Source organism: Microtus oregoni, unplaced genomic scaffold (genome assembly GCF_018167655.1).
Source record: "Microtus oregoni isolate MIOR12 unplaced genomic scaffold, Mior012 000004F_ref0000308, whole genome shotgun sequence".
NCBI lineage: Eukaryota > Metazoa > Chordata > Mammalia > Rodentia > Cricetidae > Microtus > Microtus oregoni.
Genome location: NW_024543063.1, coordinates 53,023,577 through 53,046,575, shown reverse-complemented (window position 1 = coordinate 53,046,575; position 22,999 = coordinate 53,023,577). Strand labels below are relative to the sequence as shown.

The 22,999-nt window shown below is 35.4% G+C and overlaps 1 protein-coding gene across 6 annotated transcripts in view; it reads right to left on the bottom strand.

Moving 5' to 3' along the window:
- Cdh8 (cadherin 8) overlaps nt 1–22,999 on the bottom strand; it is a 356,477-nt gene that overhangs the window by 140,872 nt on the left and 192,606 nt on the right. For all 6 annotated transcript variants that reach the window (XM_041649655.1, XM_041649660.1, XM_041649657.1 and 3 more), the window contains exon 5: nt 2,551–2,718. In XM_041649655.1, the coding sequence (XP_041505589.1) occupies nt 2,551–2,718 (168 nt within the window). The remainder of the gene's footprint in view (nt 1–2,550; nt 2,719–22,999) is intronic.

Here is a 22,999-nt window from a genome sequence, read left to right as displayed (position 1 = left end):
TCTTTCATGGTTTGTATTCAATATGAATTTGGAGATTATCCCTTCGGTGTGTTTATGACAAATTAGCCAGTGAGTGGACTTTGCCTTACTGCCAATTCTACAACATGGAGCCTTGAAAAGTCAAGAAAATGGGACATTCCTTTATCTTCTGCCATTCTGTACCAGGCCTTTTCTTTAGGGAAAAGAGACTTATTATTCTTTTTTACAAATGCCCTGTCTCAGCTTAGGTTTGTTTCTGCCTAGTTCTTTTAACTTCAATTGACCAGTTTCTCTTTATCTACCCTTTGCTTCTGGTCTTATGATCTTTTTACTTCTGTATATCTTACAACTGCTGCTTCTCTAAGTCTGGCTGACTGATGTGTGCCTGGCTTCTTGCCCCTGGTGTGTCCCTGGGTCTCTCCTCCTCCTCTCATTTTTCCTGTTCTCCTTTTAATTCTCTATGCCTGCCAACCTTGTTTATACCTCTTTTGCTCAGCTATTGCCCATTATGCTCTCTAGTAGACCAATCAGGTGCCTTAGGCAGGCAAGATGAAACAGATGCAACACGTCTTTACATAATTAAAATTGCATCATTACATTCAATGTTAAACAAATGATGCATGAGAAACTACATCATTGCCAACTTTAAGTAATATTCCACAACAGTACTGTGTGTTCTTGTCATCTTCATCAGGGCAATAATAGTTAATAATCATTACCTCAACAAAAGGGAATGCTTTAGAAACTCAACTATCACTCCTGAAATGCAATAATCATCTTTTGGCAAAAGATGAACCTACATATTCCTGAGTGAACTGCAGAGGTAGCAGGAAGCAAAATAAAAGACTGGGTAAATGGTAAGATCAATTATTTCAATGTTTTTTCTTAAAAGGATCATAATTCATAGAGGGGCAGATAAAAGTTGTACAATTCTCTATGAAAATATATCTCTGAACTTTCTGGCTTGGAATTTTTATAAATGAATTCTCAATTGCTCATTAAATGTTTAGAGCATCACTCTTCTCCATTCTTTCCTCTCATTTCCTTAGTTCCTCTCTTTCTTTTCATAAAAGTGTTTTCATGTGGTGTTTCCTAAGCCAGCAGGAAGTTCCACCATGTCCTTAGATGCTGATAACAATAATGTAATAAACTGCCTTCTTAGAAATCATACCTATCCTTGGGCTTGCGTAATTAACATCTAAGGGCTTACAGACCCTATATTTTATTCTACTTGCACCTCTACTGTTTTTATATAACACAGCTCCTAACATTATTCAAATGAAAGTTTGCAAACTTCTTATTGATGGGGTGTAATATGGTAAAGACACAAATCCTTATTTATTTATTTATTTATTTATTTATTTATTGTTTCTCTTTAACAAACTCAATCAGTTCAGTTAAGGTATTTTAATGACTTTCTAGTGATCTTAGTCTAACCATTATGGTACTCATCTTGGTGTACTAATTCAGTCACAACTCATATGTATGTATCCTCATTTTTTAGTGCTTTTCAACAAACTTAACTCCCTGATCTCCTGGGTTTCATTGGCAGCATTTTTTTTTAAATTTTTATTTCATGCATTTAGGGGAAAAATAATTTACTGTATATACACAATCTCTAAATCAGAAGAGAATATACATGTACAAATTGAGGGCAATACTAGTTACAATACCTCCAAAATAGAAATAAGTTAGGTATACCTATTGATGTTAGATTAGTTACGTAAATATGTTCATATGACTATAACTTCAGTGTATTTTTCAATCTTAAAAAAAATGTCTTTTCATTGACAGCATGGCCTGAATAGAGGACATTACATTAAATTGAATAAATTGAATATAAAAAATCTATCTAATTTTACTCCCATTCGAAATATTTAGAAGTTAATATATAGATATGCAAATGTACTACTGTTGATATATGTATTTGTAACCACTTTTTTTTTAGTACTGGTGTCTATTCTCCTTTCATTGTCTTATTGACTTCTTCCTGTTCTATGTAATTCCCTTCATTTCTCAATTCAAGAGTCCTCCTGTTATGTTTGGAAGCATTTATTGAAACATTACTTCATATCATATTAATTGAATAAATGCTTATAGGAAGTGTCTTATGAGAGGATAATGATGTATTTAAATAATGGTCATCAGCCTGGACCACTAACAGTGGCTTCATAGAATTCTTTTGACATTGCTAAATATGAGCATACCCTCAACAAGATGGAGTCAATGGTTCCTGAAGTCTCTCCTGGTAGTAGGAATTTGGAAGCAATTTTAATGTACAGTTTGTTTCCCTACTACAGGCTTTATTTCTTTTCTACAATGGTACAAATAATGGATCAATATCAGGGACAAATTTTCAACATTCACTTAAGCTCTTCCTGATTGATTATCTACTGTGCCTGTGATATTTGGGGTTTCCTCAATGTTCTTGAAATTATAAAAATGGAGATTAATGTGTGTCTTGACATGCTTTTCAAATAAGCAGTCTATAACTGTTTTGGGGTTTGTAATGCTGAGGAAAATTTTATTAGAAATCTGCCTGATTTGTGACGAGTGCAGGAAATCACTTACTCTGTGCAAATTTTGGAGGATTGTCATTAACGTCAGTAAGGGTCACTGTAAGTGTTGTGGTTCCAGACAGACCTCCGGAGTGTCCTCCCATATCTTTGGCTTGAATTACGACCAGATATTCCTCCTTGGCTTCTCGGTCCATGTTCGGAAGGGCAGTTTTTATAATAGCTGAGGGAAACAAAAACTGAACTTCAGTAGACCATTCAAGAAGCGATGAGTATGTCTCACACACACACTCACAGATACACAGACATACATATGAATACATCAAAAGTAGGCTCGAGAAAATTTTGTTTTCTGCTGATATTTAACTGGTATATGTGTGTAATATTAATGTTGAGTCTTAATGGTGTTATAGGCATTCATAGATAACCTGCAAAAGCACCTATTGTAAGGCTTTATGAGAATTTGTAAAGATATACTTTAGAAAACAAACTGCCTACCAAATTAAAGTATAAATCACAGCACAGACTCATCTTAGCAGGAAAACCCTGCAAGTGAAACAATGCTGCAATTTATCACACACCCCAATTCCCTTAGAAGATGAGTAAATCAACAAACAGCTTGGAGGCTCTAACGTCAAAGATAAATTATTCTTTGGCTCAAAGATACATTAAGAAGGTGAACAAAATAAATGAATTAGTATAATCAACTCCGACAAATAGACCACCAATCAGAAGTAAAACAGACAGGTTAGATTTGGAAATCTGTTAGATTTAGAAATCTCATTATATATCTTTGAAGGTATTCTGAAAGCTTTTTACATAGTTCTCTATCTACTCACATGCCTTTTTTCATTGATAAATATTGCCCAGATTCTAATCTAATGTCAAGTTCATTATGTGTTTAGTATTTATGTGTGTGTCCTTGTAAAGATGCAATCACAAATGTAAATGCAATACTACCATTTTTCTCACATTTTATTATTTTACACAATGAATGCCATTTTTGTTTGCAGTACATTGTGTCTAATCCCACTGATCCTTACAGTCGCATGGGTTTTCCTTATTGAACTTACCACAAGTTTGATAAATAGTCTCATGGTGACACATCTCCAAGCTATCTAATTCCCTCACCTTTCTAGGACCCAGTAATTTTGTCATGACCTTGCAACCTACATCTTTTTGGTGCTTTATCTTTTTCCTTTTCCTTCTTTTTATCCATCTTCACATTCTCCTTCTCCTCCTTCGCTTTCTATTCTTTGGCTGTTTGCTATTTTTCACTGATAGGAACACCCAAGGTCTCATGACTTCTAGTAATATACTACTATTGAGCTCTTTCCCCCAGCTCAGTACTATGCTTTTCTGTTTCTTACCCTTTCACTTAATTTTGCATCAAAGCAATCCCTTCTGCATTTAAGTTCTCACAATTAAATAGTCCTATTGAGTGGTTGTATATTAAAATGAGATTGTAATTAAAACATAATCTGTCCAAACTTAAAAATCATTGATAGTACCATACCACCATTATATAGGTCAGCTCCATCCCTCATTTCCAGACCTCAAACATAATAAATGTTGATATTCCCACTTTCTCTTTCAATCCCATACCTTCATGCATATAGATAACTCCTACCCTCATTTCTAATCCAACATCCTTACTGTTTATCGATTCTAAAACCACACTTACAATTTTCTTTTAGAACTCACAGTTTTAATTAAAACTGTCCGTCTGGGAAGAATTTCCAATGAGTTTAGATCTTTGAATAACTTGGGTAGCATGAGAGGTGTGAAAGTATCAAGAGAAATAGGACTCAACCAAGCACTAAACATACTTGGGAAAGGCAGTGAGTTCTTTCCATGTTATTATTCATTGACAACACTTTTGTATCAAGGCTACCCATACAGTCAGTAGCTCATTGAATTACATTCTTTGTTTATAAATATTTGCCATTTAATAATGATATATTTCAAGGGAAGTATTTATTACAATATTTGACCATGATGTATACAACTCAGAGATCACACATCTATTGTTAGAAGGAGCCTGCTTGTTGGTTTCCGACTGTGCAGACCTAAAATAATCACACAGAAATTATATTATTTAAATTGCTGCTTGACCCATTAGCTCTAGCTTCTAATCGGCTATATACTTTTATATATCAGTTTAACCCATTTCTATTCATCTGTGTATTGCCACATGGCTTTGGCTTACTGGCTAATGTTCCCCCTGGCTCCAGTGAGGCTACGTGGCTTCTCTGTAACTCTGCCCTTCTTTCTCCCAGCATTCAGCTTAGTTTTCCCTGCCTACCTCTGTTCTTTTGCCCTATCAGGCCAAGACAGTTTTCTTTATTAATTAACCAATCATATTCACAGCATACAAATGGGAATCCCACATCAATCTATTTTTAAAATGCAAAGACATAAAAGGATAAGTCACTGTTGAAAAGACAAAAAGAAACAAAGAAAGCTATAGGATACTCAGACCCATCATGAGCATGCTGGTATACTTTGCTGTAGATATGCATTTCCATAACTCAGGATATGCTTTACTGTAAATGGGTCCACTTTTCATTCAGAAGTTTAGAAGATTTTTGGGTTACATAATATTAAAAAGAATGTTTATAAAATTTATGAACCAATATCATCTATTGTCATTTGGTCCATTAAAGTTTGCATTAGGGATTTCAAATGGATATAGTGTTTTTAATAATCACAAGGTTTTGATATAATGCTTCCATACTATAGCAAAATTTTTGAAGAAAATGTTTGGTGCAGGTCTCTACATAGAACCTCTCATGTTTTTTTGAATTGGAGAATTTTTCAACTACTTCAGAATAATGGCAGCTTAAAATTTACTAACCTCATCATCTAATTTATAGTTGGAATATTTTTTAAAGTGTGTCAAAGTTATTTACACAAAACAGTTTTGTATAAGTAGAAAATAGCATGCCTTGTCTAATATTGCAATAGGTTATAATATAGCAGGATCAAAGAATCAATATGGAGGGAATTCTTATCAAATTAAGTAAGAGCAGTGTCATAGGTCTGTATCAATTATAGAATTTCATGTGCCTCCAACAATGATACCAATTTTTCATACTCCCTAAAGTGTGTCTATATTGACAAGTTAATTGCCCCTGAGAATATTTTTCTTAATTGAAGAAAAGCATACCAAGCTTCTTAACTTATCATCAGTCTTCCTAAGTTTCTGCCTATGGAAAATAGTTTTGAAACACACAGAATTAACTATTTCCCCTTGTCAAGTGGTGATAATAGTAAGTTTCCCATAATAGGAATTCTAACACAACTAAGATACATACATCAAAGTTTGGGAACGCTGTGGTGTACTCCAAACTCTTCCCTCCCCAACATTTGCCCAACCTTTCCTTCTCTTTGCCCAACCTTACTGTATTTAGCACTTGTTTTGATGGTACAGTTCTCAGATTCTATAGCTGTTCCCCAGTTCTATTATGTACACTCTGTGCCGACTCTCAGCAATGAAGAATGACATTAATGCTTTGCTCAAGCCAACCTATTACTTCCTGGGTTTCTGTAACATTTCACCGTATCAAATCATTTTAGAAGGCGGTAAGAGTGAATAAGGGTGAGTTTCCAGACTGCACAAGAACCTTCATCACATACATGGACAATCTTTTTAAAATTTATACTTCTTGCTGTAGCAAATCTTCTGTTGCCAGTTCTGGATGCTTCACTTGTCATAACCATTAAGCAAATCATCTTTTGTTGTGAACCCTTGTGTTAAGTTTTTCCTAAGTACCCATTCATGTCAAGAGTATAAAATAAAGTTGATATATTATTACATTCTAATCCAAGGGCTAAACTCATTGCTAGTATTGTTGTTTTCCAGGTAGTCATAGTTCAGAAGGATTTTCTTTGTAGTCCCAAAGCTGGATCACTGAAAATCAGAGTGTATACTAGCCTATCAACGAAATAAAAATACTACCTTAAGTGAGTAATTCAATAATACCAAGCTGGAAAGTTTTCTGTCTAATGACTTTGCTCTTTATCTTTTTTTCTAAGAGGTTGGGAGTAACTTTCCTGATTGATAAGGCAAGTGGGGATTACCTCCAAGGTTTCTCCAGGACACACACCACAAGTAATTGGCTTCAGTTCAAACTCTATAATGAACAGTTTGCCAGAGCCTACAGCCTCTAATCTTAACCTCAGTACTAGCAGCAATTCATTACGAAATCCAAGACAGAGTTTCTAGAACCTTCTATGCAGCAACCCTGGGGCTATAAAGGCAGTGTAGTTGAAACTGCTAGTGCCTTTCATCTACCCATTTTTCTCTTTGTGTTGTGTCCTAGCTATACATGTTACTTGAGATTTTTATTTCTATTCAAAAGGCAGGTCACTTCACTTCCACAACGTCGTAAGACTTTGAAAACTCTTAAAATAGAACATTGAAATTGCATTGAAAGTCTCTTCAGCTTTGACTCATATTTTTACCCCCAGTTCAGCAGCTGTAGGTGTTTATGAACCAAAGAGGATTTTTTTTTTAAAGAAAATATATTGGTTAGTACTTTATATCCTCGAAGTTAGAGCAGAAAATGAGTAATTGGAACAGGCCATTTTTCTTCTTAGATTTTTAATTCAAAAAGTTGAACACTGAAAGAGACGAAAATCTTCACTTAACTAGCACTGCTTGTCAGTCTCTGGTTTTGATTTTAATAAAGGGAATAGGAGCTTCTTAGCACCTTTATAGCACACAGCATAAACCAAGACGACCCTTTGGTAGTCTTGATTTTTAAGAGCTCGGTATTGCTCAAGATATGAAGCACACATTCCTTTTATTATCATAATACCCTGTGTTTGCACATGTTCTTATGTGTGGATAGTCACTTGTTTGCCATGCTTAGCTGCATGTTCAAGAGGTCATGTGTACTTAACACTCTTTTGCAACTTCGTAGAAAATTAGGGAATACGTTTTTTTTTTCAAAATATTATCTGACAAAATATTTTTCTCTTTTTATTGATTTTTATTGAGTTGTACATTTTTCTCTGCTCCCCTCCCTGCCTTTCTCATCCCCCGCAAAATACTTTATTCTGTACCAGCTACTTAAGTCCCTTGATGTGAATTTTTTTTTAACTTGCCATTTAAGATAATGGGTTTTATTATGGTGCTTTCCTACACATATAATACTTTATTATGTGCTTGTCCAGTCTCTTTGCCCCTTCCCCTCCACAACAACCTCTGCACTTCATACCGACCCTTATTTATCATCAATAATTTCTCCTCTGCTTGTCATGATGTGTTTGAGGAATAGTTTCTAACAAACAAAACCAAGTAGTTTTTCAAACCATAAATATTCCAGAAGAACTTTGAGTTAACACAATTATTTATTACACTTTGATTCATAAATTTTATAAATTTACACATCAATATTACCTCTAAAGTTTAGATTTGTCATCTTCTACGATTATATAACCTTGTTTAAATCCCACACTATTTCCACAGTTAAGTTTTCTCTTTAAAAATGAAGAGCCCTAACATTTCATACATTTGAGATAAGTCAAGCATAATTGCATTGTTAACTTGAGGCAGACAACTTGGTACTTACAGTTTAGATTATAAAATATCAGGTGGTGGTGCCATTTCCTGATGTGGTAGAGGCTGTAACAGTTAGGAACTAGTTGGGGAGTGTAGATTGCTGAGTGTTCTATTGAAGGTTATACCTGGTCTAAAACCCTTCCTCTTTCTCTGCTTTTTGTTCACCATCAGAACATCCTCCTTCTACCCATGTTTCTTGCCTCATGTCATTTGTCTTAGTTTGGATTTTTATTGTGGTGAAGGGACATCATAACCATGGCAATTTTTATAAAAAAATATTTGATTTCAGGGGCTCGCTTACAGTTTCGAAGGTTTAATACATCTTGGCAGGGAACATGGCGCCATGCAAGGATAGGTGGTGCTGGAGCTGAGACTGCTACATCTTGCAGGCAACAAGAATTCAACTGACTCACTGGGCATTATTCTGAGTATATGAAGCCTCAAAGCCCACCCCCACATAATACACTCCCTCCAACAAGGACACTCTTACTCCAACAAAGCCACACCTCCTAAAATGCCATTTCCAACGAGACTATTGTATTATGGGGGCCAATTACATTCAAACTACTACACCACTCATGATGTACTGCACAATTATATATGGCCAAGAAATCATGTAATGAACCTTCTGAAACATGTACCAAAATTAATGATTCTTCCCTTCGAGTTGTTTCTGTCTTGTATTGAGATGATAGAAATCAAAGTAATATACGAGTTCTGCTCCAATCTGTAACATTCACTTCTTAGGATCACAGTTGAGACTGAAACTAATATATTTTAATAGAAATTCCCTAGAACTCTATTTTAGAAATCTAATCTAATCAGATAGTTAATGAGAACATTTATTTTCCATGAATTAATTCAATGAATGCTTGGAAGTGGCACTGGGGAGTTGAGGTAGGGATGGTGAGGGATTTGAGAGAACCATGGCCGAGGGATAAAATGAAAGAGGGATGTCTTCCTCCGCAATTTACACTGATCTACTTGCTATGAATAGACCCATGTGCCTGTTTCTCTGGTTTTTAAAAGATGTGGTTTTACCTTTACTTTATTCAATCAAATAGAGATTTCCCTAGTGCAAAATTTCAGAAGAGAGAATCTTAGACTGGCCCAAGTTCTCTCTAATGCTAAACAGCTGCTCCTTGTGTCTAACCATCGAAGGAGTGCTTCTGATTAGAATCCTGTTTCAGACAACTCAGAAATGTAAAACTTGTATGTGATTTTCCCCATTTCCATTGTCTTTAACGTTATCATTTGAGAAGTATTTTGTATCCATCTCACAAACTTCTTTTTATAATTTCCCTGATCTCACCAGATTGAGAGGCTTCATGAGAAAGGCAAGGAGATGCTGATTAAGTCTTTTGTCATATTGAAGACTGATTACTGTAATTCACTCCTCTCTGGTCTTCCAGATTGTGCTGCACAGAGATTGCAGTGGATATAAAATGCTGCTCTAGACTCCTCTTTTGAATGAGTCTTGTTGAACACATTATCCCAGTTATGAAATCCCTACCTTTGTTATCCCCAGAAGCCCTTGCGGATTCAATGTGCAATTATTACCTCACTGTCTGTGAGACAGGGTCTTTTGCTTATAAGTTTAAGAGGCATGGAACAGTGAGGATTAAGATCTTGCAGAAGACCCTGGACAACATTGTTTCTTCTTGCTGAGTATGTGATTGGTGCTATATGCTGCCAGTCATGAAGGCCAAATTCAGATGAGGGGTTATCCATCAATTCCTTGCCTAGCACATTGCTCAAAATTGGTTTGATGAAAATGCTAAAGTTGCACAAAGATTTCATGAAGAAAGAAGGGTATTTAGGCAAATACCTTAGAAAATGAGTCAATCTGTGTAGTAGGGAGACTGTTAGTTTGTTTCCCGGCTGCCCGGCAGCTCAGACCCAAAATAACCACACAGAAACTGTATTAGTTAAATCACTGCTTGGCCAATTAAGTGTATTACTAGCTAGCTCTTACATCTAGAATTAATATTTTACCATGACTTTCGTGGCCTACAGGAAAAGTTTCACTGTCTTTCCCTGGCAGAGGCTCCATGGCTTCTCTCAACTCCACGTCCTTTTCCCTAGCATTCATTTTAGTTTCCCCCACCTTGCTCTGTTCTATCCTATCACAGGCTGAAGACAGTTTCTTTATTAACCAATGGTATTCACAGCATACAGAGGGGAATCCCACATCAAAGAATGTTGTAATTCTTTTCCTTTTTATGCAATAACATACAGATAAATGGATAGGAATATAGATGATACACAGAGAGTTAATAGATACATAGACACATAAATAGATAGTGTGTAGATAAAATAGGAAGGTAAATATATTAGCCTAGATCTTATTAGTGTCTATATATACTGGCATCTCTAGATTACAACTATGGGTTAAAATATATTTTAAATAGGCATGTAATAACTGCATAGAGACTTTATTTGTTTGTCTTAGTCCACAATCAATAAACATAACCTCTATTCAGAGAGCATTTATACTATAGGTTCTAAGAAACTTAGAGATTTAATTGGAGGGTGTGAGTTGGCCATTTGTGGACTTTTCTACTTATGGGCAGCAACCTCATATTTTAGAGAATGGACTCAGGTATTAGAAAGATGAAAACTTGTTTTGAAAGAATTATAAGTCATATGACCTTGGGAGGAAAACGCGAATTCCTTTAAGCCGGCTTACAACATATACTGAATATATAAATTTTCAAATGATAGCATAAGATTTGGTATTATGAGAAGTTAAAATCTAATACTTTCCCTGATATGTTAAATAATATTCATATGTAAGGAAATAAATATTTTGCATTTACACAAATCAATATATAAATTCACACATTATTGTTTGCATTTTACAAATATAAACATACATATATGAGAATCAAAATTTTACTATTAATTTAGTGGTGATAATTGCCATAAATAAATACTTAAAATTAGCCAAGTAGGACATTTCAAGGTATCAATGTGCCTCATTAATTTTTTATAAAGTAAAAAAATCTTTTATAATCAAAATTTTCCAAATGCTTTGTCCGTAATCATGTCTCTGTGAGAATCTCTTCACATCATATGCCTCTGAGACACAGGCTTCGTCCTTCTTCAGAACTGGCACATATTTTAGTGTATCTACAAAGGTGTGTGGCTAATGCAGCCCAGTCCATTCTTTCCTTTTACTGTACCTCTTAAAGTCCATTAATCTTTTCAGAGTCTGCTCTGATGTTTCATCAGCAGGCAAGACTTCCCAGGTAGGACTAATTACTTTCTTCCTTTTTATCTTATGCACTTTTGCTGGGAACTTTCTTACAGCAATTAATTTTGTCTTTTGTCCCAATTTCATTACCACTCTTACTATTTCAATCTGTCCTGAGAGCAAATTACCCTATACAAAGCCATGTCTCATTCATCCTCATGTGTCCAAAACATAATAAAATCAATCCTGGGCACAGAATAGGTCTTCAGTAATTGTAAGAGAGAAGAAAATAATGCAAAGAGAAAGAAAATGTATGAGGGAGGAAAAAGCCTAATGGGGAATAGTAACTGGAGATTTTTCAAAATTCCCAGAGATTAATATATGACTATGCAAACTCTTGATAGATAATAATAATCTTCCTGTCTCCAGAGACCAGAGATATTAGTGCTGTTGGAAGGTCACTGGGTGATTTTAAGGTCCATCATTGTGTCGTTCCCTTACAACTGAGTTACAGATTCAAGTTGTGTGAACTTTCAAGAGGAAAGGAGATGGCAGTAAAGTCACTACATTGTAAACTGTGGTACTCAGAGGTTCCTCTTTGTTCTTCTAGACTCCTTACGCATTTCATAACTATCATTCAGGTTACTAATTACAGGTCTCAGCATACATTGGTACAGTATTCTAGTATTTCACATATGCTCAGGAGTCCTTAAAATGGTGAATGGTGCTACAAATCATAGTAATATTTTATTAATTTAATTATTATGAGATGATTTATGAAAAATTATATATATATTGTATATAGATATAGATAACAAATGATACTCTACTCCTACTTATTTCATTTGAAGCTCCATAGTTATTTATCTTGAGGACACATGTAAACATAACACCCAAAGTCTCCTTCTACAGCTGATAAGAAAACAATTAGTTTTTGAGAGTTTGAATATTTACCATCTTGTAGATATTAGGAGATTGGCACACTAGAACTGTAAGAAAAGTCTTAAGCGAGGTTGAATAGTCTGTGGCTGTACAAGGACTCATATTGCTTGTCACTTATCCCTGATTGTGAAAAACAATGACATGATACACTTGGCTTTTGCTGAAAACATCTCAGCAACATGTACAGTTGCATGTTTGTCTAGCCATCCCCTTCTAAGATACCAGGGCATCTTAATAAACCAGACAGGTATCTTTTGGTGTATTAACCTCTCTTCTATGGGTTTCTGTGTCTGAATATGTTTGTGGCAGAAAAGTAAGCTGAAAATTTAAAACCACTGAAAATCATCTGAGTATCTCAATGTAAAAAAAAAAAATGCATCCTTGAATGTAAAATTCCTGGGTTTTTTTCCTGTGGTATATACTTAGATTAAGAAACTAAGAACTCTTAGTCATCCCACTGTGTAGATCATAGCCTTACTTGTGTCCACATCCATATAAAGTAGTGTGCGATATCCTAGCAAATCAATTAACAATCATCCCATCTATACCTTGTTAAATATAACAAACATAGTGAGTGTCAGGAATAAATATTTTTCTATCATAGCTCTTTAATCCACTGTTAAAGAATTCTGTGTCACACCACCGTTTTCAATATTAAAACATGACTAGCCAATAGCTGATGATACTTTACTGGCTAGTTTTGAGTTATATGGAAATACTTGCAATTATTCCTGTTCAGAATTAGGGTAAAATTATTTTCTAATGAAAACATACCCAGGTACTCTTCAATCAAGTAGAATTATTTCTGTGAAGAGCATGATGGCACTATTCTTTCCCTAAGCCACAATTCCAATAACTAATTAAATATCAAATAGGTAAGGGGTGGTTCGAAGAAAGAAAGTGAAAGTTGCCATGAAACTTGATGCTTTTGCCTGGGCATTCTGATCTGAAACAGGTAAGAACAACAGACCTGTATGTGTGCAACATCACATTTTGTGCTCACCCACAAAGATGTGGTCCCGGATTCAAGCATGAGTCTAAAATAAATTTGAAGACTTTTTTCAAGTCTTAGAAAAAAGTCTCCTTATCTATAAAACGTATAAGAAACATGGTGATGACTATTCTTGGTTGTCGGCTTGATTACATCTGGAATTAAATAAAATCCAAGTGGCTGGGTACACTTGTGAGGGATTTTTTTTCTTAATTTAATCATTTGAAGTGGAAAACCTCACTTTTATTCCGATCTTTTGAGGTGGAAAGATATGGATCTAATCCAGATTTTTTGATGTGCTAAGATCCAACTTTAATAAGGGTAGCACCTTTTGCTGGCAGCCTTTATAAAGGACATAGAGGAAGGAAGCTTACTCTCATTGTTTCTGCTTTCATCCACACTGGCAAGTCTGTTCCTTCACTGGAGCCCAAGAGTTTGGGATTCTGGTGTATACTGAAGACCAGCTGAGACAACCAGCCTCCTGGACGAACAAGGTAGATGGCCATTTTTGGACAATTGGATTAGCTAGACCATAGTATATATATATATATATATATATATATATATATATATATATATTGGTACCAGGATACAGATATATATATATATTGGTACCAGGATACAGATATATATATACATATATATATATATATATATATATATATATATATATATGTATATATATATTGGTACCAGGATACAGATATTGCTATGGCAGACCTGATCATGTTATCTTCGAGAGAATAGGAGAAGGGTATTACAACCTTGTGTTAGAAAAGCCATTGAGTGTTGAGCACTCAATTGGCTGTTCAATAGGAACTTAGAAGACAACAATGTTTATGTAGTAATAAGGGGCAGCGGGGCTGCGTCCCCAGCACCCCGGCTGCCTGCTCAGCTAGCTTTACCCAAAATAATTACATGGGCCTGGCGGTGGTGGCGCATGCCTTTAATCCCAGCACTCGGGAGGCAGAGGCAGGCGGATCTCTGTGAGTTCGAGACCAGCCTGGTCTACAAGAGCTAGTTCCAGGACAGGCTCCAAAACCACAGAGAAACCCTGTCTCGAAAAAAAAAAAAAAGCAAGCCAAAATAATTACACGGAAACTGTATTCTTTTAAACACTGTTTGGCCCATTCTCTTCTAGGCTAATTCTCACATATTAATTTAGCCCATTTCTAGTCATCTGTGTGTAGCACCACAAGGTGCGCTTACCGGGAAGATTCTAGCCAATGTCGATCCTGGGTCGGAGCTTCATCCCGGGAGCAGGGCATGGCGTCTCTCTCAGGCGTCTGCTCCAGAGAGGAGAGCTGTGGAGTCTGAGCTCACTTCCTCTTCCTCCCAGCGTTCTGTTCTGTTTACTCCTCCCACCTATCCTCTAACCAATAAAATGGGCCAAGGCAGTTCCTTTATTAGCCAGTGACCTTCCTCCATCATGTTTAGAGCAAGGCTGATGGTGGATGCCTGGCTGGAAATTTTCACTATTTATGTGAAGAATATATGATATTTGATCAGCTGGAGCTAAAGAATTGGATGTGAATAACAAAAGACTAGCTCACCAAAGAAAACCCTTCACTTTTCTGGGATAATAGATACTGACTGGCTAGTACTAAGATAGTTTAAGAAGAAACCAGTATCACTGAGGTGAAATCTTCTGGAAAGTGGTTCCTGAGAGTCAGTACACAGAAGCTGTGTTCCAGAGATAGCCAAAGCTGTACCCTATGCCGTCAGCCAAGCTAGACAGTTTTAGAGTCACCACGGTGGTATTGGTTTTGAAGGCATGTAGGACTTCTGAAAGATGCTTGGGTTTGATACTGTGAGAGGCCAAGAGAGGACATTGAAGAAGGTTCAGCCTCACTGGCTATTAAAACCCAGTATTAAAAGGGTCAAGCAAAAACTATGTGAGAAACTTGGCACAATAAAGAGAGCCCAATAGAGTTTTTAAATAAAATGTAGCCCAGTTATAAAAAAGATTCTAACATTTTGGAGATGTCAGTACCATGGGTGATTCTCAATCACAGCCCTAGTGATGAAGTAAGGCCCAAGTGAGCCTATAAACATGCTCTTTCTGCTGCAGAGATTGAGTCTGAGAACTGATCTAGGTTTTTTGGAGAAACCATGATCACGAGTGAATTCCAGATATTGGACACTATGGGAATGTGGCTTTTTTTTAAAATCAGCTTGTGACTGTGGGTTCTTCCCTCAGTAAGAGAGTGTTTAACTTAGTTTTGATTTTATAGGCAGCCACACTTTGGACTTTTAAGTGATCTTGGATTTTAAAAGAGAATTTGAATTTTTGCATAGATTGAGCTTTTAAAATATTTGAGTTGGTAGATACTGTGGGACTTTTAAGTTCATCATATGTGTGAAATTTATGAATCTGACATCTTGAGGTGAACAACAACAACAACAATAAATAAATGTTACATCTTTAAAGCCTTTGTGTGTCAGGGTGGCAAGGTGTCAATTGTCCTGCCTAACTTTCATCAGCCTGACATACTTTAGAGTCATCTATGAGTATAGAACCCCAATTAAATAAATGTCTCCATAAGATTTTGCAGTATGCAAAGTTGTAGTGTATTTTCTTAATGACTGACAGCTGAGGAAGGAGCCCAGCCCATTATGGGTGGTGTCTCCTCTGAACTATGGGTCCTGGCTTCTATAAGAAGGAGGACTGACTAAACCATGAGGAGCAAGCCAGTAAGCAGTAACCCTCTGAGACCTCTGCTTCAGCTCCTGCCTCCAGGTTGTAGCCCAGCTTGATTTCCTTTCTTGACTTCATTCAGCGATGGACTGTGTTGTAGTAAAAACACCAAACAAGCCCCTGTTCCCCAACTTGCTTTTGGTCATGGTGTTTCATCATAGCAATAGTACCCCTGAATATGCCAAACATCTGAGATTTTATAATATAGTATACCTAACAGTTAATAGAGTAAAACATAATCTTAAAGCAATACTTAGCTGATTTTTTCTTATTCTTTTTATGATTCAAAGGTTCTATGGTGCTAGATATCAGTCTGACATGCTACAGTATATATCACAGTCTGATAATACAGACAAGTAGGACATGATGTTTAAGAGCCTAGATTTGGTGTCTCATTTTGGGTTTGATTTCTGCCGTTTTTACCTACAGTTTGGTAATTCACCAGGAAATATTCTGAATATCCTTGAGCTCTGATTTTTCTTCTGTTATAAGATAGTCATTAAGGTATAACTCTTTTTTAATAGATATAAAGGAAGATTATGAAAGTAAATGATTTGTGCAGTAATTAAAAGCATAGTAACTATCCTATCAATACCATAAAGGAGAAAATTCCGCTAGGGTCACGTTAAAGTACACATGCTATTTACATAAGATGAACAATTTGGGAAAACAATCTGATTCCATTGCTTTACCACAGAACTATGAATGCAGGGATTTCAATAAGGGTGGTTTTTTTTGTTGTTGTTGTTGTTGTTTTGTTTGTTTGTTTTAGAAGCTGCAACCCAAGGTGTCATAGATGTACTAATCACATCCCAAGATTGCCCTCAGAAAGAAATTAGGAATAAGAATGAGCCAAAAATATCCTGTTGCTGCCTTCCACTCCCTTGGTTCTTTTCAAATACTAAGTGGAGTTATATGTTGCATAAGCTGCCTTTTGACAACCTGAGACTTTTACAATCCAGAGGTACCAGGACCTAAATATCCAATAACATTTTTTGCATTCATTAACCTCTGCTTGTAAATCCTCCTCCACTATTCTTTGGGAGTAGAGGGTCGCTTTTGTCCCAACATAGTGGCATCTCTCCTCTCCTTAGTATGGCCCTACAAACAATAGCCTCCTCCACATCTCCTGCGTCTTGTCAGACAATGCTGCTGTGTGATCCCCATTTAAGCAGATTGGTGTCAGTGCCAAAGATATCCTTAGGTTTGGCAGAACCACTCCTCCTTTTCCCTCTCCCCTGTCATCACTGGGTTTAGATATTGTATCCTTTCTTCTTTTGTATTTTCTTAAAGAATATTTGTGTTTCTGTAGTCAGTGTCTTTCATATCCCATCCATAGGTGTAAAATCAAAGCAACAAAAATGCCAGATATATTTTAAACAGAAAAGAGGGATAAGTATGATGAAAAACTCATGTAAAAGGACTGCCTCATTTCACAGGTATTGGTGAAGCTGCTACTGATCAAACATGGCATCATGTACCAGGGGGATGGTAAGAAAGAGAGGCATGGAGGCTCTCTTTAACACTACCATCCAGCAAGAAAGCAGAAGAATACAGTACAACTTATACAGCTTCATGAGGTAAAGTGACTGCCTTCCAAATCCATTCATTGGCTTATTTTGTGAAACTTTTTATTTGTTAAATATAAAGTGATATTTAACCAGCAGGTAAATATTGGAGATGTGTATTGTATGTATATAAACAAATATATTCTGTAAAAGTAAATAATTATCAGTAGTGTTTTGGTACAAAGCCAGGTTTTACTGTGAGTTTTTAAAAGGGTTTTATGGATGATGCAGTCCAGCTAAGATTGTCACAGCATTGCAAAGGGATGTGTGCCCCTCCTGGATTGATACCATCAGACTTTTACAGACAAAGGGCTGAGCCTAACATGCTGGGAGAAGACAAAGGCAAAACTAGCAAAAGCAAAAAAGTACAATAAATTTGCTGGATAATAGAGTTATTATAAAGAGATTTAAGAGGAGCACATAGATTCATTGGTCACTTAGTACACAATGTTAAACATACCTGAGTGCCTTTCCTTGAAATAAATTAAATGGATTATGAATTACATTAAAGTTAAGTTTATAATAACTAGGCTCTTCTTGTTTTTATTTCTATGGATATTTTTAAAAAATAGAATAATTCTAGCTTCCTGATTCTGATAAAACTTTTTGCATTTTCAACTCCTTCCTTTCTCTTGTGTCTTATAAATATTTCCTTGAAAGATTTTGTTCCAAAGAATCTAAGTAAAGATAAGAGTTTTAGTCATACACATTTTATATATGAGCACATGAAATAATTAATAATTAAGTCCACCATTCTCTAATCTTCAGTTTAACTCAGTTTAATACCTGCTAGTCACATCCTTTTTTTTATTAACTTGGTTAAGAACCTTGCATAAGACTATCTGCAGCAAATACCTTCAAGGTGACATTCTTTCTTACAACCTTCTAGGTGTTGGCCTTAATAACAGAGTCTGTGCTTTATAAGCTCATATTTTCTGGTTTTCTTTTCAGAATACAAAGACGTAAGCCATTGATTCTGAGCAACTTGTAGTCACTCCTTACACATGGCATTTTATACTGTGCAATGCTTCATTAAATTCTGTCCCAGAGAGGACCTCTGTGTCCCTGCATGAGTACCTTACAGGATAGTTCATGGGCTACAGAATAAGCAACGATGGTCAACAAAAACATATTTGTCTCCAAACAAAAGTGCTCTTTAGAGAGAATTTGAGGACATGGTTTAGGAGTGTGCCTCTATTTGTATACATGTTCATGTGTGTTAAAGTGTATCATTGGATATGAACTTGTTTGCATGTGCATATGCACTTGAGCAGAGGTTAACATCAAGTATCTACCCTAATTTATTCCACATAAAGCTCACCAGTTTGGCTAGACTGCTAGCCAATAAATTTCTGGGATCCTCCTGCATCCATCTTTTCTGTGCTAGGATTACAAATGCAGACTGCCACAGTTGGCTGTTACATGGTTCTGTAGCATAAGCTCTAACAACAGGAACATCTCTACCACCCGTCTCATATAGTCTTAGTCATGGCTTCTATAACTTTTAAAATAAAGAACACTAGTGTTTTTTTTTCTAAATTGACCAAGGGATTAAATAGAAGAAATGGATATGAATATGCATAAGAGATAGTTTTTGTAATCTTCTAAAGTTCAGAATAATAAATGATGTACTTAGAGTATCATTTCAATCAAATGATGTTGGAATCCATAATTTTTCTATCTCCATTCTAATATTTACCCCAGATGAGCTGTAATGATTTTTCACAAATTGATCAATCACAAACAAGTTCTTTTTATGAGAACACATAGAAAACACCAAAATATATATTATAGATAAAGACAGATTTCAGAGATGACTAGTGCCATTTTATTATTATTTTTTCAGTTATGTCACTGGGGTAATTGGAAAGCATTACCCCTAAGGGTACAGATGTAAGAGGATGCCTTTGATTCTGGAGAGCTCTGCATACCATTCTTTCCATAGCTGCTTATCTAATCATTTGTTGTTCTCAGAGTGTGAACTGAGATTTGTTGAGGGTTTATGTATTTAGAGACAGAAAAATATTTACATCTCATCATCTCTGTAGATGCAAATGATTTTCTATGACAAGTGGTTACTTGTTTTGCACTCATAGTATAAATGGCCTTAATATACAAAAAGTTCTAAAAGACAAAACAGGAAGCCAATAAATGGGTCAACTTCTTCCTTTCCTTATTTTATATTTCTTTTTACATTTTATTAAAAAAAAACAAAAGCTTTCTTCTTTTCATTTTACATACCTTTCCTAGTTTCCACTCTCTCCCATCTTCCCATTCCCTCCATTTGGCCATTTGATATTCTTCTGTTGAGAATTCTTGTTTAGATCTGTACCCCATATTTTAATTGGATTATTTGGTAATTTGAGGGTTAATTTCTTAAGTTCTTTATATATTTTGGAGGTCAGCCTTCTCTCAGAGGTGGGGTTGCTGAAGACGTTTATTCATTCAGTAGTCTACCGTTTTGTCTTATTGACTGTGTTCTTTGCTTCTCAGTTTCTGGAGATTCCATTTATTTATCGTTGCTCTCAATATCTGTGCTACTGGTCTTGTATTTAAGAAGTGGTATTCTGTGCCAATGCATTAAAAACTACTTCCCACTTTCTTTTCTATCATGTTCACTGTGTTCAGATTTATATAGAGGTCTTTAATCCATTTGACTTGAGTTTTTTTGCATTGGGATAGATATGTATCTGCTTGCATTCCTCTACATGTTGACATCCAGTTATACACGCACCATTTGTTGAAGATGCTTTCTTTTTTCCCAATGTATAATTTTAACTTCTTTGTCAAAAATTAGGTGTTCATAGGTCTGTGAATTAATATCATATCTTCAATTTGATTCCATTGGTCAACCTGTCTGTTTTTATGCAAGTACCAGGCTGTTTTAATTATTGTAACTCTATAATAGAGTTTGATATTAGTGATGGTGATACCTCTGGAAGTTAATTTATTGTACAGGATTATTTTGGCTATCCTGTTTTTTTTTTCATATGAAGTTGAGTATTGCTCTATTAAGGTATGTGAAGAATCATGGTGGGATTTTGATGGGCACTGCATTGCATCTATAGATTACTTTTGGTAGAACTGCCATTTTTATTATGTTGATTCTATCTATTGAAGAGCATGGGAGAGCTTTCCCTTTTCTGGTATCTTTTTCAATTTCTTTCTTCAAATACTTAAAGTTCTTGTTGAATAGGACTTTCCCTTGTTTCCTTAGTGTTACCCTGGGTTATTTTATGTTATTTGTGTCTATTATGAATGGTAATATTTCTCTGATATTTTTCTCAGCTTCTTTTTCATTTGTATATAGAAAGGCTACAAACTTTATTTTTTTTGAGTTTATCTTATATCCTGAAACATTACTGAAGATATTTATCAGCTGTAGGAGTTCCCTGGTAGAGTTTTTGTGGCCACTTATGTATACAATCATATTTTCTGCAAATAACCAAAGTTTGACTTCTTCCTTTCCAGTTTATCTTCCCATTATCTCCTTTTGTTATCTCATTGCTCTAGGTAAAACTTCAATAACTATGTTGAATAGATATGAAGAAAGTTAACATTTTTGTATTTTTCATATTTTTAGTGGAATTGCTTTGAGTTTCTATTTAAATTAATGTTGGCTGTTGGGTTGCTATATATTGTTTTTAATATGTTTAGATATGTTTTTAGTATCCCATATCCCTTCAAGACCTTTATAATGAAGGGGTGTTGGATTTTGTTGAATTCTTTTTCAGAATCTAATGACATAAGCATATGGTTTTTTAGTTTATTAATATGGTGGATTTCATTGATATATTTTCATATGTTGAACCATTCCTGCATCACTGGCATGAAGCCAACTTGATCATGGTGGTTGATTTTTTCATGAGTTCTTATATTCAGTTTGCCAGTATTTTATTGAGCATTTTTACATCTATGTTAATGAGTTAGATTGGTCTGAAATTCTCTTTCTTGGTAGAGTCTTCGTGTAGTTTCAGTATCAGAGTAACTGTAACCTCATAAAAAGAGTTTGCCAATGTTCGTTCTATTTCTATTATGTGGAAAACTTTGAGGAGTATAGATAGATATTAGCTCTTATTTAAAGTTCTGGTAGAATTCTGCACGGAAAACATGAGGCTTTGAGCTTTTTTTGGTTGGGAGGCTTTTGATGACAGCTTCTATTTCCTTGCAGACTATAGATCTATTTAAGTTGTTCACCTAGTCTTGATTTAATTTTGGTATGTGCTACCCATCCAGAAAATTGTCCATTTCTTTTAAATTTTCCAGTTTTATGGAGTATACGTTTTTGTAGTATGATCCAATGATTCTCTGGATTTCCTCAGGGTCTGTTGTTATGTCCCTCATTTCCTTTCTGATTTTGTTAATTTAGATTTTCTCTGCCTTTTGATTAGTTTAGATTAGGGTTTGTCTATTTTGCTTATTTTTTCGAAGAACCAGCTCTTCATTTCATTGATTCTTTATATTGTTTTCGTTGTTTCTATTTTATTGATTCCCACCCTCAATTTGATTATTTCCTGTCATGTACTTCTTCTGGGTGATTTGGCTTCTTTTTGGTCTAGAGCTTTCAGGTATGATGTTAAATGACTAGTGAGATATCTCAACTTTCTTTATATAAGTACGTAGTGATATGAACTTTCCTCTTAGCATTGTTTTCTTAGAGTCCCATAAGTTTGGGTACATTTTGCCAACATTTTTGTTGAATTCTTGGAAAACTTTAATTTCTTTCATTATTTCTTCCTTGACCCAGGGGTGACTCAATTGAGGAGCACTGTTCAATTTTCATGTGTTTGTAGATGTTCTGCAATTAGTGTGGTTGTTGAATTCTAGCTTTTAACCATGGTGATCTAATAAGATACAGGATGTTATTCCATTTTTTTTTGCATCTGTTGAGGTTTGCTTTGTTACCAAATATGTGGTCAGTTTTAGAAAAGGTTCCATGAGGTTCTGAGAAGAAGGTATATATGTGTTTGGGTGTTGAAATACGAGCGGCGGGCTGTGTCCCGCCACCCGGCTAGCTTTACCCGAAATAATTATATAGAAACTGTATTTTTTTAAACACTGCCTGACCCATTAGTTTCAGTTTCTTATTGGCTAGCTTTTACATATTGATCTAACCCATTTCTATTAATCTGTGTAGCCCACGAGCTGGCTTACCAGGAATGATCTTAACCTGCGTCTGTCTGGAGTGGGAGAATCATGGCGACTCCCTGACTCAGCTTCTTTCTCCCAGCATTCCGTTCTGTTTACTCCGCCTACCTAAGGGTTGGCCTATCAAATGGGTCTAGGCAGTTTCTTTATTAATAAGAAATCACTCCCACATCATTTCCCCTTTTTCTGTTTAAACAAAAAAGAAAGGCTTTAACTTTAACATAGTAAAATTACATATAGCAAAACAGTTATCAAGCAAGAATTACAGTTACAATATTTATATCTATTTTATCTTTTATTATAACTAAGGAAAACTATACCTACCTATTCATTCTTCAACTCCATCAAAGACTCCAGAAGGATATAATACTACCTAAGTAAACAAGAAATAA